We start from the raw sequence: 18,418 nt of genomic DNA on the forward strand, positions 1-18,418 counted from the left end.
CATCAAATCCGACCTCGCTCCCGTCTTCAATTACCTCTCCCACGACCTCCGCGTCTCCGATCTCAATTTCAGGAGAGTCATCACTTTCATGGAAAAAAAGAGGAGGAAAGAAAAGATAATAACGTTTCTCCTTAAACCTCCACACCTCTTCTCCGTTTACTCCTACAAAATCTGCCGCCACCTCCATTCTCCGACGAGGCAAAGCTTATCATCCATTCCCTCTCCCAATTTCACTACCCCGTCAATTTCACCACTAATTGCTCGATTAATTTAACCCAGATCCCTAATTCACCCTCCTCCCTCACCCGCCACAGCCACGGCGGCTCTAACATCCGCCGCAGACCCTCCCATTCATATTCCCTCCTTTTCCAGCACAAATCGATCCGTCGCGGAGCCGCAGCAATCCGACCTCGCCCATTACTTCCGAGAATGGTTCATGTCCCGAAAAATTGGGATTGTAACAAGGGCAAAAAGGACAAGAGGGGACTTATCACACACAAATAGCAACACATGTTTATAAACGGACCCCCAACACTGAGTTAGATATCTTATGTGAAGAGTATCTACAGTGCGGGCCTGCCGGGCCGGCTACGGGCCCAATAAAAACTAACATGGAAACCAAACACTTGGTTAAAGTGTGATTAACGGCTGGAACTTGAGATAACATGGGAACCAAACGACCCAATAGGATTGAATGTTGTTAATTTCAGAACTCCGTTCGTCTTGTTTTCTAGTCTATGTTATTTTTTGGTTTTTTTATGTGGGGCTTCAGGAAATCTACAAAGTGTTTCTTATGTATTTTCGAGGATGAATTCAAGAATACTAGTTACTGCGGAGTATGTTTGAAGATGCACTTGAAGTTGGATGTCAGTCTTATGTTGAAATATTCGTGCTTTGTTTTCTAATTGTCATGAAAAAGATTTTATAAACTCAAAACATACTTATATAGGAGTAATATTTTAATCAATCAAACCAAATAAGTCCTTGGATCTTCATTCTAACCAAAGAAAATCCTACTGACTCATGAGTTGTACATAGTTAAAGGTTTGATAATCAAATCTATACTCTTGTCTTTTAATTATATTATCAATTATATTCCAACCTCTGAAACAAGCTTTCCCGTTTAACATCTAACGTTTTCATTTTATTCACTTTTTTTTCTAAACAAACTAACCACAATCGCTATTTATGAGTTGGGCGAAAGGTGTAAAATGGAGTTTTAAGTAGAGTCGCATCATGATCATCAAGATAATCTAGATGTGGAGAACAATATTGGTTTTAATAATTATTACTATCGTCTAAGGTCCTTATGGAAACATAATAAACACATAAAATTGATTTTATAAGAAATTACAAGTTATTGTTTGGTAATGCACCATGGTAGGATTCAGTCACCTAATTGAAGCTGTGATGACAAAATTGATATAGTTTAAATAATCGTTGAAATTTATTAATATGTTAAAAATGTAGAACTACAACAACAACAACTACTACTATTACTACTACTACTAATAATAATAATTATTATTATTATTATTTGTGTCCCATTAAATTTATTATATTATCATTTTGACATTTTCATCATTAAATATCTCCTTTTGCTTTTAATTTTTTATAAATAGACCCCACATTCCATGTATTTCACTCCTATTTTATTATAAAATTAATATAATTTCATTAGCTAATTTTATTCTCGTTTTATATCAAAGTAAAATTCATATTCTACTAGTAATCTTTTCCACCCACATTATACAAATGATTAGATGTAAGCGCTAGTAATTGGAACTTGGAAGTCCATTTAATGATACTCCTTGTGAGCTTGGTTTCCAAATCTAGCTTCAAATTAAAGCAATGCAGATTTCAGATACATAATTATTAGGACAGTAGATCATAAGAATAAAAAATAGACTTGGGGATGTGATGAATCGGCGAATTTTCGATGGTGATGAATGCTGGAAAAACGCAGATCACGACACAATGAATTTACGTGGTTCGATTTACTGAGGTAAATCTACGTCCACGGGATGAAAAGAGGGCAGAGTTGTATTGCTTGATCTGTTTTCTACAGCTTACAATACAGACTTGCTATTTTGTATTTTATCTCTAGAGATCGAGAGAATGTAACCCTATCTATCTGATCTAGGTTCTATTTATACAAAGGACCAAGATCGTGGCATGCAGCTATTTACTAGGTAGTGGATGTCGTGGAGATCGTGGCGATCTTGCATGGGTCCACTATCCTGCATGAGTTAATGACTGCTTGACACCACTAAATAGATCGTGGGTGTAGTGGAGGTGGAAATCCTGCATGAGTCCACTATCTCCTAGTTCGGTCGAATACTGAGACCGAACTGCTGAATTATGGCCGAGCAGCTTTTGCCGATCTGAGAGTAGAGCTTGATGCCGACCTGAGAGCAGAGTTTGATTGGTTGGCTTTTACCGAGCTGTAGGCTGGGGCCGAACTCTTTGATTGTGCCGGACTGATACTCTTTAGTCATGCCGAACTGATACTCTTTCTTGGGCTTTACTGCTGTTGGGCTTGTTTAGTACGTACTCCATCACTACCCCCCCCGGAAAGCGAAGTGAATTAGTTCGGCATTCTGAATAAAGGTACGGGGTAAGTTGATGTTTGTCCTCGGTCTTATGAAGTGAACTCCTCTTTGACCGGACTCGTCTTTGGTCTGATGAAATAAACATCTTTGACCGGACTAAGCTTGTGTCCTAATTTGGCGAGTTTTATCGCTCGGATCGGACTTTCCGTTGTCCTAATTTGGGGATCGGAATTTCCCTTGTCCTAATTCGGCGAGTTTTATCGCGTGGATCGGACTTTCCCTTGTCCTAATTCAGGCAAGTTTTATCGCGAGAACCGGACTTTTGTTGCAGTTCGTTTCAGACGAAGTGCTTGATTCTTAAGCTGAATTGTGGTCTTGTATCCTCTTTAGAAGCTTGGACTTCACAATCGTTGGCTTATTGCAGCTCGTTTCAGACGAACCGCTTGTTTAAGCTGAATTGTGGTCTGGTATCTTCTGTAGAAGCTTTGACTCACAATCGTTGGCTTGTTGCAGCTCGTTTCAGACGGACTGCTTGTTAAGCTGAATTGTGGTCTGGTATCTTCTGTAGAAGCTTTGACTCACAATCGTTGGCTTGTTGCAGCTCGTTTCAGACGGACTGCTTGTTAAGCTGAATTGTGGTCTTGTATCCTCTTTAGAAGCTTTGACTCACAATCGTTGGCTTGTATATGTTCTAAGAAGGGGATCAGCCTTCGAAGAACAAGATACCTCAGTAACATTTGTAAGAGACGACACGCACAGAGACAGACAAAACACACAGACAAAACGCACAGAGACAAATAAAGACCAAGTAAACCAAATAAAGCACATTGACTGAACAGGACTCAAGACTGACTGACCGGACTGTCTCTTACAAATGGAACTTTTTGAGGTTGGAAATGTGCCATGTTCGGGGTACCTGTTCTCCTGACATGTGAGCCAATTTGTAAGACCCTTTGCCGAGGACTTCTGACACCCGATACGGACCTTCCCATGTGGGTTCAAGCTTGCCCAGCTTTTCTGCTCGGCTTACTTCGTTGTTTCTCAAGACGAGATCTCCCACTTGAAATTGCAGCTTCTTCACCCTTTGGTTATAATACCGGGCTACTTGCTCCTTGTACTTGGCTGCTTTTATGCATGCCAATTCTCTTCTTTCTTCGGCAAGATCTAGCTCGGCTCTCAGTCCGTCGTCATTCATTTCTGCTGAGAAATTTAGAGTTCGGGGACTGGGTATGCCGATCTCCACCGGAATCACGGCTTCAGTGCCGTACACAAGACTGTACGGAGTTTCACCGTTGGAGGTTGTGGGTGTAGTTCGGTAGGACCATAGGACTTGAGGGAGATTTTCTACCCATTGTCCTTTGGCTTGTTCTAACCGAGCTTTTAACCCTTTCACCAGGATACGATTTGTTACCTCCGTTTGTCCGTTTGCTTGTGGATGAGAGACCGAAGTGAACCGCTGTTGAATATTCAGCTCTTGGCACCAATTCTTGAACGTCTTGTCGGTGAACTGAGTCCCGTTATCCGAGATGAGGATGTGGGGTATGCCAAATCGGCACACTATGTTCTTCCAGACGAAATCCAATGCCTTCGAGCTCGTTATCGTAGCTAATGGTTCAGCTTCCACCCACTTCGTAAAGTGGTCCACGGCAACGATTAGGAATTTCATTTGCCGAGGAGCTTGAGGAAGTGGTCCCACTATGTCTATGCCCCATTGCATGAAAGGCCAAGGGCTTTGCATAGTGAATAGATCGGTCTGCGGCATCCTTGGGATATTTGCATGGATTTGGCACTTCGGGCATGTCTTGACGAGCTGCACTGCTTCTTGTACCAAGGTTGGCCAATAATATCCCCATCTTAGAACTTTTTTAGCTAAAGCTCTAGCTCCGATGTGGCTGCCGCACGATCCTTCATGAACTTCTCTGAGGATGTAGTCCGTCTCTTCTGGTCCTACGCACCGCAATAACGGCTGGAGGTAAGACTTTCTAAAGAGGACTCCTTCATGGAGTTCGTACAGAAGTGCTCGGCACGTGATCTTCCGAGCTTCTCTCTTATCCTCGGGCAATTGTCCTTGATCCAGATACTGCAAGATCGGCGTCATCCAGTTCGGCGAGCTGGACACTGAATGTACCTCGGCTTCATCAATGCTTCGATGCATTAATTCTTCCGCCTTTGAGCTCGGATCTGAGGCCAACTTACTTAAGGTATCTGCTCGGCTATTTTCCGCTCTGGGAACGCGGATTATCCGAAAATAGGAGAAACTTCGGCTAATGCTTTGCGCTTTGTCCAAATACTTCTTCATTCTCTCGTCACGAGCTTCACTTGTACCCAACATGTGATTTACTATGACTTGTGAATCACAATGGACTTTGAGAGATTTGACGAGCAGACTTTGCGCTAACTGGAGTCCGGCCAGGAGGGCTTCGTACTCGGCTTCATTATTAGTAGTGGGGAATAGGAACCGAAGTGAGTAGGTTACCTCGTGTTCGTCGGGAGCGACGAGTAAAATACCAGCTCCACTTCCCATCTTGTTTGAAGCTCCATCTACGAATCCGCTCCAGCAGTCTGGCGGCTCTACTTCGGATTCCAAGGGCTGTGCTAGTTCGGCATTGGTAGAATTTTTCTGTTCGGCAATGACAGGGATTGCTTGATCGAACTTGGCCTCTGCAAGAAAATCTGCCAAGGCTTGTCCCTTGATGGCTTTCCGAGGTAGGTACTCGATTGAGTGTTCTCCCAGCTCTATGGCCCATTTGGCGATTCTGCCTGATGCTTCTGGCTTGGTCAAAACTTGCCGAAGAGGCAGATCGGTTAAGACGCATACCTTGTGAGCATAGAAGTATGGCCGTAGTCTCCTTGCTGCATTTACTAACGCCAGAGCAATTTTTTCCAGAGGTTGATACCTTGTTTCTGGACCTCTTAATGCTCGGCTTGTAAAGTAGATGGGAAACTGCTTTAGACCTTCTTCTCGTACAAGCACCGCGCTGATGGTTTGATCCGATGCCGCTAAGTATAAGAATATTACTTCGGCTTCGGTTGGAGCAGAGAGAATAGGAAGCTCGGCTAGATAACTTTTGAGCTCGTCAAAGGCCTTTTTCTGCTCGGCTCCCCACTCGAACTTTGGTGCCTTTTTCAACACCTTGAAGAACGGCAGTTGCTTTTCGGCTGCTTGGGAAAGGAATCGATTCAGTGCGGCTAGACATCCGGTTAGCCTTTGCACGTCATGTATGGACTTCGGCATTGCCATGTTCTGAACGACTTGAACTTTTGAGGGGTTTGCCTTGAGTCCGTCCTTTGAAACCCAACAACCCAGAAACTTTCCCGAATCTACCAAAAAGGTACACTTTTGGGGATTAAGTTTGAGGTTGGCTTTCTTGAGCACGTTGAGAGTGGACTTGAGGTTGAGCTCGTACTCCGAAGTGCTTTTGCTTTTGACGACTATATCGTCAACATACACTTCAACCTGCTTTCCGATTAGGTGCCGAAAAAGCTTGTCTACCATCCTTTGATAAGTGGCTCCGGCATTCTTTAAACCGAATGGCATCTTTTTATAAGCGAAAATGCCGAAATCGGTAATGAAAGCTGTTTTCGGAGCGTCACTCTCATCCATCAACACTTGGTGATATCCTTTGTATAAATCAAGAAAACAGAAAATTTCGAAGCCGATCAAAGCTTCTACTTTTTTATCTATATTCGGAAGGGGATAGCAATCTTTAGGACAGTGCTTGTTTAGATCGGTAAAATCTATGCACATCCGCCATCCTCCTTCTTTTTTCTTGATCATCACAGGATTGGCCACCCAGGAAGGATATTTCACCTCGAATAGTACATCCGCTTTTAGTAATTGGCGGACTTCGTCATGGATGACTTGGCTTCTTTCTGCCGCAAAGAGTCTTTGCTTCTGTTTTACTGGTCGGATTGAAGGATCAATATTTAACCGATGAGTGATTACCTCGGGGGGCACTCCGGTCATGTCCAACGGAGACCATGCAAAGACATCTTTGTACTCCTTGAGGAGCTGAATGGTCTTTTCCCGGAGTAGAGGTGTTCCTGCGAAGCCGATCTTGACCGTTCTGGATGGATCATCTTCGTATAACTGAACGGTCATTGAGTTCGGCTCTGAAGTGACTTCGGTCATCTCGCTTGCCTTTGACTCCGGTTGCTGTGATTGATATGCTTGATGGTGCCGAACTGATTGCTCGGCACTTTTAAGCGCAATCTGCAGACATTCTTTTGCTCTCTTTTGATCACCTCGGATGACCGCTATCCCACCTTTAGTGGGGATCTTGATGGTGAGGTGATAAGTAGAGCAAACGGCCCGAACTGTGTTGAGCCAGTCTCTCCCCAGGATGATGTTGTACGGGGACCGAGCTTTCACCACAAAGAACTCGATCATCGTATTGGAGCTTGTAGGCGCTTTTCCCACCGTGATCGGAAGGCTGATAATACCTTCAGGGCGGGTGTCCTCCTGGGCGAAACTTTTCAGAGGAAGTGGAGCCGGACTGAGCCGAGCTGGATCCACTTCCATTTTATCGAAACATTCTTTAAAAAGAATGCTGACTGACGCTCCTGTATCCACAAATACTCTGTGGATCAGTTTGTTTGCCACTCCGGCTTGAATGACAATAGCGTCTTGATGAGGAGAGATGGCTGGGACGGGATCGGCATCTGAAAATGTAATCACTTCGTCTTTCTTCAGCCTTTTATGTGTTGGCTCCTCTTGATTGGAACCTCTGCGTTCTGCTTTTAGGGACGACTTAGTCTTCCCGGCAGGGAGAGCATCAATAGTCAGGATTACTCCATCATATTGCGGCTCGTCGTCGTCTTCGGGATCCTCATGCCTTTTCGGATCCTGAGGATTGCAGTTCGCACCTCTCTGTCTTTTGTTCTTTTTCGGCTGCTTGCTTTGGTATTTTTTTAACGTTCCTGTTTTCACAAGAACATCAATACCTGCAGCCAAATTTCGGCACTCCTCGGTATCGTGACCGTGGGTTTGATGGAAGGAGCAATATTGATCCTGAGGTCGGCGCGCGGCCGATTTCGTCATCCGCCTTGGTTTTTCGAATATATCGGAATGTAGTTCGAAAATTTCCGTTCTTGACTTGTTTAAGGGTATGAACTGAGCGGGCGGCTTCTCAGGATTGAGACGTGGTCCCAATCTGCCTTGTACCGGTGCCCTTTGAATTCTTTCAAAAGGAGTTCGGCGAGAAAGCCTCTGATCGCTATGATCGGGCTTCTTTTCGTCTCCTCTAGATGAGCTGTCTAAAGACCGTTTTCGACGGTCTGCCTCATCGGCACGGGAGAACTGGTCCGCAATGTCCCACATCTCTTGAGCTGTTTGCGGACTGCATTCCACGAGCTTTCTGTAGAGAGCTCCGGGCAGGATTCCATTTTGGAATGCCGAAATGACAAGTAGATCATTGAGATTATCTACTTGTAGGCATTCCTTATGGAATCTAGTCAGGAAGTCGCTGATCTTTTCGTCGCGACCTTGACGTATAGAAAGCAGCTGAGCCGAAGTGATCCGGGCTTCCGCTTTCTGAAAGAACCTCCTGTGGAAAGCATCCATTAGATCTCGGTAGGATCTAATGCTGCCTTGAGGAAGGCTGTCGAACCACCTTCTGGCGTTCCCGATGAGCAGCTCGGGGAACAGCTTGCACATATGGACCTCATTGAGACCCTGGTTCGCCATATTATATTGATAGCGTCCCAAGAAGTCATGAGGATCCTCTAGCCCGTCATAAGTCATTGACGGTGTCCGGTAGTTCCGCGGCAAGGGAGTTCGGGTGATATCGTCCGAGAACGGAGTCTTTAATGCTCCGTACATGGCGAACCCGACATCTCTTCGGTACGGAGGAGATGGAGTTCTCCTGTGGTTCCGGTACCGAGGAGGAACAGGAACATGTCGGGGTTGAGGATTCTTTCTCCTGGAAGACACGTCACTACTGCGGTAGTGACTTTCATGTCTGGATGAGGAGGGAGAATCCGCTGTTGTCTTCTCCGGCTGTTGGCTCTTCTGCAGGAAGGTTAAGAACTCCTCCTGCTTCTCGGCCAAGAACAGCTTGACAGCTTCATTTAAATCGGGCTGCTGGGAAGACTCGGTGCGATGACTCCTGGAATGGCTTGTTCCTTCTTCGTGAGAACCGGAGGTAGATGTCTCCCGAGGCCGTTTTTCAGACCTGCGAGCTGGACTAGCTTCCTCACGGTTATCACGAACGGTATTATGGGTGTTATGTGATCTGGTATGCATTTTTTTGGGGTGGAAAAAGGGTCAAAAATTCGCTTTATCACAAATTTGGTTCTCTGTTTCCCACAGACGGCGCCAGTGATGAATCGGCGAATTTTCGATGGTGATGAATGCTGGAAAAACGCAGATCACGACACAATGAATTTACGTGGTTCGATTTACTGAGGTAAATCTACGTCCACGGGATGAAAAGAGGGCAAAGTTGTATTGCTTGATCTGTTTTCTACAGCTTACAATACAGACTTACTATTTTGTATTTTATCTCTAGAGATCGAGAGAATGTAACCCTATCTATCTGATCTAGGTTCTATTTATACAAAGGACCAAGATCGTGGCATGCAGCTATTTACTAGGTAGTGGATGTCGTGGAGATCGTGGCGATCTTGCATGGGTCCACTATCCTGCATGAGTTAATGACTGCTTGACACCACTAAATAGATCGTGGGTGTAGTGGAGGTGGAAATCCTGCATGAGTCCACTATCTCCTAGTTCGGTCGAATACTGAGACCGAACTGCTGAATTATGGCCGAGCAGCTTTTGCCGATCTGAGAGTAGAGCTTGATGCCGACCTGAGAGCAGAGTTTGATTGGTTGGCTTTTACCGAGCTGTAGGCTGGGGCCGAACTCTTTGATTGTGCCGGACTGATACTCTTTAGTCATGCCGAACTGATACTCTTTCTTGGGCTTTACTGCTGTTGGGCTTGTTTAGTACGTACTCCATCAGGATACTTACATATAAACGAAAAACAGATCAATATAGAAATTTATCGAAATGCAACATTGCCACACGTTTCTCATCAGCGAACATTAACTTGTCTAAACCTAATTCACTCTAATAAAGATTAAGACTATCATTACCATGAAGATAAATATAGTCCATTTGATTACTTCTTTACAAAAAGGCAGCCATGTTCAAAAGCAAAACAAACATTTTCAATGAATAAAGAGAGGTAATCAAAGAAACACACCATCATTGCAAGCTTGGAAATAAAACATTTTCACCAAATATAAAAAGAATCAATCTAGTCCCATCTATTGCTACAACCTTAGATCATCCAAAAAGACAGCATTAAATTCACCAAACACCTCAAAACCTCCTTTCAAAATCTTGAAGGAGGAAAACAAAAGATGTCTCCTTTAAGCTTTTTTAGTGTTGCCATAGCTCCTCTACTTCTTGCACATTTATGTGAATCTTCACCATACAAAAATCAAGATTCCAGCAGCCTCAACGAACACGATGTAAGTATTCTATTTTTGGTGTGGCCGGAGTAGCTCAACTGGTTCTAAAAAATGTAGTTCATGGAATCTTGCTGTGGTTATCAATGGGATTCTTGATTCCTTTGGGAATATTGGTGATGAGAGTTTCCAGTTGCAGAAGTGAATTTCAACCTTCTAGGCACAAAAAAGTGTTCTATGTTCATGCACTTTTGCAGGTATAGGAAAAGTAGAAAAAATTAAATGCATTAAAGAAATGAAAAAAAATCAATATACTAGTATAATGAGTTTTTTTTATGGTTGTGATCAAAATCATTGTGTTACTTTATAGTCTATGGTTTTTCTGCATTTTCATAAAGCATAATCATGATTTTCTTTTAATACTATATAGCATGGCCATTGTGTCTTGAAAGTCCATGAGTAGTGGAGTATTACATACACTAGGGCTAGTATTTTGGTACACATAATTACCTTTTTTATGCATTTTGAAGGTCAAATTGTGTGATTCGATTTATATCATTGTATGTTGCTTGTATGAATTAATGTCTTATTTTTATATCATTGTATGCAGCTTGATTTCAAATACTACTTGCAATTTCAATTTAAAAAATTAATAGTTACTATTACTATTTTATATCATTGTATGTTGCTTGTATGAATTAATGTCTTGTTTTTTTCTTCAGTTTCACTTTTCAATTGCTAATTAAAGTTATATAATTGACAGGTAATTTCGATTTTACTTGTAACCGTTGGAGCAATTTTATCAATCAGAAACTTCGAGAATGCATTCAACAAAAGACTAGGGCATATGCTGCTATTTATATGCAACTTATCCTCGGATTTAAAAGGCGTAAAAGGTAAGTAGCAAAATATTTATACCCTTAATCCAAATTTAGTTGAAGTTATTTTGTAACCACTAAGATGAATCAGCATTGCTTATAGCTCATCACAATTAACCTAAGAAAAGAAAAGCAAACCATTTAATTTTGCTAATTTTTTTCTTTTCCAATATTTGTGCAGGGGGAGTAGAGCTAGAAGTGCATGGTACTTGTTACATTGTTTGGTTGGAGTCTTGAATATCTACACTGGATTACAAGCCTACCACATAATAACTTCAACAAACACAAGATTTTACACCATAATCTTCACAGCTCAATTATCTTTCATGGTAATTCTCTATCTTTTCCAAGACAAATGGGATTACATTTTAAGACAGGGGATGCCACCTGGCGTTGTTGGTAGTTATGGAAACAATGATATACCATTGCCAATAACATTATCTCAACAAGTGGAAGATGATCGAATCAAGGATTCCTTCAATGAACCATCCATGAAGAGCAATGATTTTTCAAGAACCAATGTGCTCAATAAACTATTTCAACTGGCTTGAACTTATTCTAGCCTGCCTCTTTTAGGTTTAATTGTCAAATAATGCATAACATTTCCATCAAGTTTTAATATTGACATGATTTTTGGACCAACTTTAGGTTTGTTGCATGTTCGATTCCCCAATTTTTGTCGGTGACAAGAAAATAATTAATACTCCTAGTATAATTTCTTTACCATGTGGACAATATTTACTAGACATGCACGTACAAAACTGATGATCATGGAGTACAATTTTTTTTTGTTCATTATAATCCTTTTTTGTGCAATTAACTGCTTAGTAGTCTCTCTCCTCTGTAAAATATTGCAATTCTTAATTGATATGTAAGTTTTGCAATTTAATATGATAGTACCATTGTACATATATAATGGACCCTATGTCGATCAAACACATTGTTAGCTTTTTATCGAGTTTTAAGGAACTTACCATATGTTGAAGGGATACAAATATGGAGTTACATTTTTTGAGATACAAGACCACTTGATGCTCATCTTTGTGAATAAATTTTACAAAAAATATCAAATATTTCATTAATAATATTTGACTACAAACTCAGATTCAATCATTAATAAATTCAAGTATTATTTCATTGTCAATTGATCACATTATATGGCCATATCCCGTGAGTTCACTTTCACACAAAAATTTAGAAACATGGCGTTGTGGATAATGATAATATTCATTTTAAATTGTTGATGTAAGGAAAAGAACACATATCATTCAAACATTGAAACCATATCCCCCGATTTATTATCTCTCATGTGAATATTTAGGACATCCGAAGCGGCGTCTCGCTGCGGTCCCGGTCTCGTCCCGGCGAGACGAGACCGTAGCGAGACGCCGATGCGGATGCGCCGTCTCGTCGCGTAGCTCGTGGGGGAGGGGCGGGACGCGGGCTGTCTCGCCACGTGCGTCAGCCACGTGGCGAGCAGCGGTTGGTGCGTGACGCCCACTCACCGGCTGTGCGAGTGGGCGTCGATTTATGCTATTTTTTATTTTTTTTTAAAAAAAATTCTGAACTAAAAAAACGACTGTTTTTTTCGGCCTTTATCGTTTTTTTTTGTTTTTTTAATTATTTTTCTTTTTTTTCTACATTCATCTATAAATAACACTACACACACAATTCTCCCACCATTTTTTCCACACAAACACTACATTCTCACAAACACTATATCATCTCTCTTTCCTCTCCAATTTCTGCAAAAATGTCCGATGAAGGAAACTCCGGCGGCGAGGGCGGCGGCTACGACTTGAACGCGTTTGTTGACTGGGGGGGCATGTACAATGTTTTGGGTGCTTCCGGTTCCGGTTCATCGCCGAGCACCCAAGGCTCGGCGACACCGGCGTACCTAACACCATCTTTTCCATTTGATGCATACTATCGTCCTCTTCCCTTGGGAATGAGGAGCTCGCAAACGCAGGGATTATCCCAAATTAGGGAGGATATTCCGGAGGAACCCACTCGGGAGGCGGTGCCGGACAGAGAGGACGGCGACCGACATCCATACACACAAGCGGAGACGATGGCTCTGTTCGACGCTTGGATCAGTACGTCGAATGATCCCATCCTCGGGAATCAATATAACCGCAAGGTTTTTTGGGATAAGGTCATCTTCGTATACAGCGCAAATAAGCCGAGGGGGGCCTTCCGCCGCAACCTGAAGATGTTTCGCGCTCATTTTGAGCGAGCCGATAGAGATGTCAAAAGATTTTGTGGGATCTACAAGTGGGAAGCGGAGCAATACCAAAGCGGAGCCAGTGGATCCGACATTCTGAGAGCGGCTGAATCTTCAAATCCGAAACCAGCAAAGATTTCAAATTTCCCGATGTTTGGGAGGCGGTCAAACATCTTGATAGGTGGGCTAGCGGTGTTGATTCCAGCACAGGCTCGAGCTCGAAACGCACGAAGCATACGGCGGGTGGCCAATACTCGTCTAGTGAGGGCGAGGAAGGCAGCGCCTCACAAGAGGTTGAGTTCCCGACATCCGATGCAGGGGGCTCCTCCGGTACACGACGTCGACCGCAAGGGAACAAGGCGACGAAGGCGGCTAAAGGGATGGGGAGGGGGGCAAGGCGAATCAAGCCAGACGAGCTCCCTAGGGCCGCCGTCCTCCCTAATGTCCATGTACTTCACCGCCACGATGGCTGACACTTCCCGCATGACGCCTCCCCAATATCAAGCTCTTATTGCCGCCATTGAGTATCTGACAAATCAACCTGGTATTCCGCCTCCACCTAGCTTGAGGGCACCGCCACCGCCTTCGGGGGTGATTCGCCGGAGGAGTAGTTTTTATAATTTAATGGTGCAATTTTTAATTTCTAGTATTTTAAATTATGTCTTTTTATTTTTTTAGGGTTTTAAGTAAGTGTTTTTTTTCTTATGATTTTAATTATGTCTTTTTTGTTTTTTTAGGATTTTAAATTGTAATTTTTTTTATTTTATGAAGTGTGTTTTTATTAAATGATTTTTTTGGAAATAAAAATAAAAAATGAAATTGAAGGATGGGAATTGCCTAGAACGAAAAAAAAAAGATACATAATATTTGTTGACACTTATTTCAAGAAAGTAAAATTATTCACATTCCTGTGCTAATAATTATCGGGAGAGGATCCCCTGATGTGGTTGAGAGCACAGCAGGGTGTGCGGTGCATCAAAAACGGCGCCGTCCAATGACTCTAATTCCATTTTCCCTTATTTCAATAATACTTATCTCATTTTCCTTAAGTTAATCCACCGATTCCATCACCTCTCTTTCCTTTTTTTTCTATTAACATTTCTTCATTGTGTGTATATCTTTTAAACAATTCTATTTCCCTATGTTCCCATTATCATTATAAAACTAAATTTTGAGCAGATATTTCCAATAATTGATTAGTACAATGTATCTGTATTATATTTGTATTGCATTTTTAATAAATTATACTGTAATTTCAGTAATTTTTTGTGTGGAAAATTCAAAATTCTACTCCAAGATTTGTGTCTTTTTTTAGTTTTACAACATAAAATATTTTATTTTAAATATAATTCACTTAAAATTTTAAGTGAATATCTGAAGTGATTAATTAATTAGATTTAGCCATTTTCTTCTTAATTATACACTTATAATTTTAATTTTCCCACATAAAGAAGTTCCTATAATATTTTATTCTAGAAGTAAATAAAAACATAATAAAAATTTTGGATTTTAATCAACCTTGCTAAACATAGAGAGAGAATTAAACATTGAACAGTATTAAAAGAATCTCCTAGAATAATTGTGCAGGGAAAGCTAATTTAAATTATCAAATTTATTTAGTTCATAATTTATCATAAAGTATAGAATAATTGTACAGTATAGATGACAAATAAATTTAGAATATAGAAAAGTTAAAAGCGGTGGATTAACTTAAGGAAAATGAAATAAGTATTATTGAAACAAGGGAAAATGTAATTAGAGTCATTGGACGGCGCCGTTTTGATGCACCGCACACCCTGCTGTGCTCTCAACCACAGCAGGGGATCCTCTCCCATAATTATCACTTCGAGTAACCGACTGCGCTCACACCCACACATTTCATTTCAATGGCGTCTACCGATCATCATATGCACGGCGAGGAAGACCACGACCACCATCACAAGGAGTAATGCGCCTCAATACAATTTTTCACCTATTTCATCAATTTTCCCCAATTTTTGGGTCTTCACTTTGAAGCTATGATTTGATTAAGTTGGCGCAATTTCAACAGAGAATCGTGGGTTGGTCCGGACGGGAAGGTGTACCACAGCCACGATGGACTGGCGCCGCACTCACACGACCCAATCGAATCCCCTGGCTACTTCACTAGACGAGCACCGCCGCTCCTTAATCGCGATTTCAACGAGAGAGCCTTCACCGTCGGAATTGGCGGCCCCGTCGGCACTGGGTCTCTCTTTTTTCTTTCTCTTCTCTTTTTTATTTATATTTTTTACGCTTTATGTCATTTTCTTTTAGATAAATGTTGCCTTTTTAAAGAAAATAAAGAGTGATAGGAGTACTTTTTTCAAAATAAATACTTTTTTTTATTAATGCAGGAAGACGGCGTTGATGTTAGCTTTGTGTGAATTTCTGAGGGAAAAATACAGTCTTGCAGCTGTAAGTATAATTTTGTGGGTTTTTTTTCTGCCTTTTTTCCGAATAATTGGTGAGTTTTGTTAATGGGAAAGATATTTTTGCCACCAATAGTTATTGTAGGATGCAGGATTAGTTGAATTATTTTGAGGGAATTATTTGATGATATTTGTTTTGTTGTTTAGAAAATTAAGGCTTCCTAAAAACAAACAAAGTAAATAAATAATGAAGGAGTTGGCGCAAAGTAGAGATGCCTCAGTTGAAAGGTCATGGTATTACTGTGTCAATGCCTTCACTAGAGCACTGAAAGGGCTGTAATCGAATCGAGTCGAAACTAGTCCAGATAGTGCCAACCTTGATCTCAAAACAAAGCCATCTCAGTTCGAATAAACTACTAGTACTTCTTAATATTGAACTAATCTAAACTTCAATACCTATTTTCAGTCAGTTAAACAGGATATTATCCGAATCCGAAGAAAGTACTCTCTACCTACCAACATCCACTAAGAGTAGTAGTCACAATTGTTCACACTCTTGGTGGATGATGGAGGGAGTAATAAAATTTGAACTTTTTGCACTTACGAAAAGGCCAATATCTGGATCACATATATATTTGAAATTTGAATTATTAATACATTCAAGCTCGATAAAGCTTGTGAACCTGATAATGGTGAGTTTGAGATCAAGCTGGAGACTGAGATTATTTTTGGGCCGGCTTGACTCACTTGTATTGCACCCTTAGGATTGAGCCTTGAACATAATAATTGAACTTTATTTTTTAGTAACAAGGATATAAAAACGCAATCATGTACTTATTATTCATGAAAAGTGAATATATACAAAGATTATTCTTCGTTGTTCCACCTAGTTTCCGCCAAAGGTCCAATTTGTAAGATGTGTGTTTGTTTGATATAAACTAAGAACAAATGTTGTTTGTGTGTGAAATGATCCAAATGTGCATAAAAAATGTTGAGACCAGCATTACTCTTGGCTGACTCCTGCTTGATTTTATGTTTGTCGTTGCCATTTCTGTTCTTCATGGAAGTCTTTATAGGAAGTGAGTGTGAATCCTTGCAGGTAACAAACGATATATTCACAAAAGAGGACGGAGAGTTCTTGATAAAGCATGGAGCTCTTCCTGAGGAAAGGATCCGTGCTGTAGAAACAGGCGGGTGCCCGCATGCAGCTATAAGAGAAGACATCAGCATAAATTTGGGGCCTCTTGAGGAGCTCTCCAATTTGTACAAAGCAGATATACTCCTTTGTGAATCTGGTGGAGGTAATTCTCGACTCAATATCATAACATTGCTTGCTGAGTTTTTTTCCATAATAGGGTTAATTGTCTCAAAACACATGAACTTTGGACTGTTTCTGGTTTAGCACAGAATTTGCGAACATTACTTGTTACAAAATATATTGGCCATAAACTCCACTTTTTATTTTTGATTTTCCTAACTAACTCTGTATGCAAACAACAATCTTGATTTCGGCTGTCATGTAAGTTCCGATTTGGGATTTAATTTGTGAGAAATACATTGAAAGGTGAAGTTCATGTATTTCAGGACACGTTAAAAAATTACGTGCTAAACCAGAAATAATCCAAAGGTCATGTATTTTGAGACAATTACTCCTTCAATAGTACCAAATATACTTCTTTGTTCCTTTTTTTTGTCCATCCCAAAATTATAATCCACCTTCTTGATCAAATGGGCAATATTTATTTCTCTTGATCTTCTGGTGAATAAACGAGGGCATGGTAGTAAAAATTGTGTCCAGACTCCATTTTACATGTTCAAATCCATTAAATACCCCTCTCTTAATCTGTTAGAACATAGGTGGTTTCTACTTGATATATACTGTTGAGAAATGGTTTTGATTTTTTATTTTTCCTTTGTTTTGGTTATCAGATAATCTGGCTGCCAATTTCAGCCGAGAACTGGCTGATTACATAATCTACATAATAGATGTATCTGCCGGAGATAAAATTCCTCGAAAAGGAGGGCCGGGCATCACTCAAGCCGACCTCCTAGTAGGTTTCTCACTCCTTCTAGCTTCTCTCACCTGACTATATTATGGTTAATTTGCTGTTTTGCTGCAGGTGATCAACAAAACTGACATTGCAGCTGCAGTGGGAGCTGATTTATCAGTCATGGAACGTGATTCACTCCGAATGAGGGATGGTGGTCCATTTGTTTTCGCTCAGGTTTTCTTCATATCCCGTCTCCCATAGCAGTTGTTGTTGTAGACGAGCTTTATTACTCATATCTTCATAGTTTGGTTACCCATTACAAATGCTTGATCGCATCGAGAGAAAATTGAGGATTTATTAGCTTTTGGCGATATTTTGACTTGCGTTATTAAGTGAACGAAGGAGATAAACTTACTAAGCATATTAGTAATATCTGTAAACGCGAGTAAAATGTCATCATAAGTTCAAAGTCTGGACGATAATTTAAGAATATCACTATTATTATGATTTTATCCATCCAAGTTAGTATCACCTATAGTAACACACAACCTTATACTTAATTTTGAGTTGGGACTTGGATATACATATTTTGGTTGTTTTATATTTTATAATGATGAAAAATTTGTGTATAAGCAGGTGAAACATGGTGTTGGAGTGAAGGAAATTGTGGAACATGTTTTAGGTGCTTGGGAAACAGCAACGAGCAAGAAACGTCTTTAGTTTCATCGTCGCGTTGTGTGATTTCTGCTTCTTTAGGTTTGGAAACTTTGAGACGTTGATGTGGATTGAAAACGATGTAGCTTGTAATGTATCTCTGTTTTGAACTCCGGCTGGAATAAAACATGGGAATCCATTTTGGAATAGAGAAAGAGATGTGGTTTCATTGGATATGATTTCAGGAACATAAGATAGTTCAATACTATATCAAAGTAGCTATATTCATATTATAAAGATTAAAATAGCTACT

The 18,418-nt window shown here is 40.8% G+C and overlaps 1 protein-coding gene and 1 pseudogene across 1 annotated transcript; both read left to right on the forward strand.

Moving 5' to 3' along the window:
* Nucleotides 1-9,728: 9,728 nt before the first annotated feature.
* Nucleotides 9,729-11,488, forward strand: LOC121808719 (annotated as a pseudogene).
* Nucleotides 11,489-14,822: 3,334 nt separating this feature from the next.
* On the forward strand, nt 14,823-18,339 carry LOC121808190 (urease accessory protein G). The gene is made up of 7 exons (XM_042208577.1): nt 14,823-15,015; nt 15,121-15,297; nt 15,446-15,506; nt 16,560-16,761; nt 17,390-17,511; nt 17,581-17,685; nt 18,088-18,339. Exons 1-7 carry the CDS (start codon nt 14,957-14,959, stop codon nt 18,169-18,171), a joined length of 810 nt encoding a protein of 269 aa, XP_042064511.1. The 5' UTR covers nt 14,823-14,956; the 3' UTR covers nt 18,172-18,339.
* The last annotated feature ends 79 nt before the right edge of the window (nt 18,340-18,418 follow it).

Source organism: Salvia splendens, chromosome 6, assembly GCF_004379255.2.
Source record: "Salvia splendens isolate huo1 chromosome 6, SspV2, whole genome shotgun sequence".
Lineage (NCBI taxonomy): Eukaryota > Viridiplantae > Streptophyta > Magnoliopsida > Lamiales > Lamiaceae > Salvia > Salvia splendens.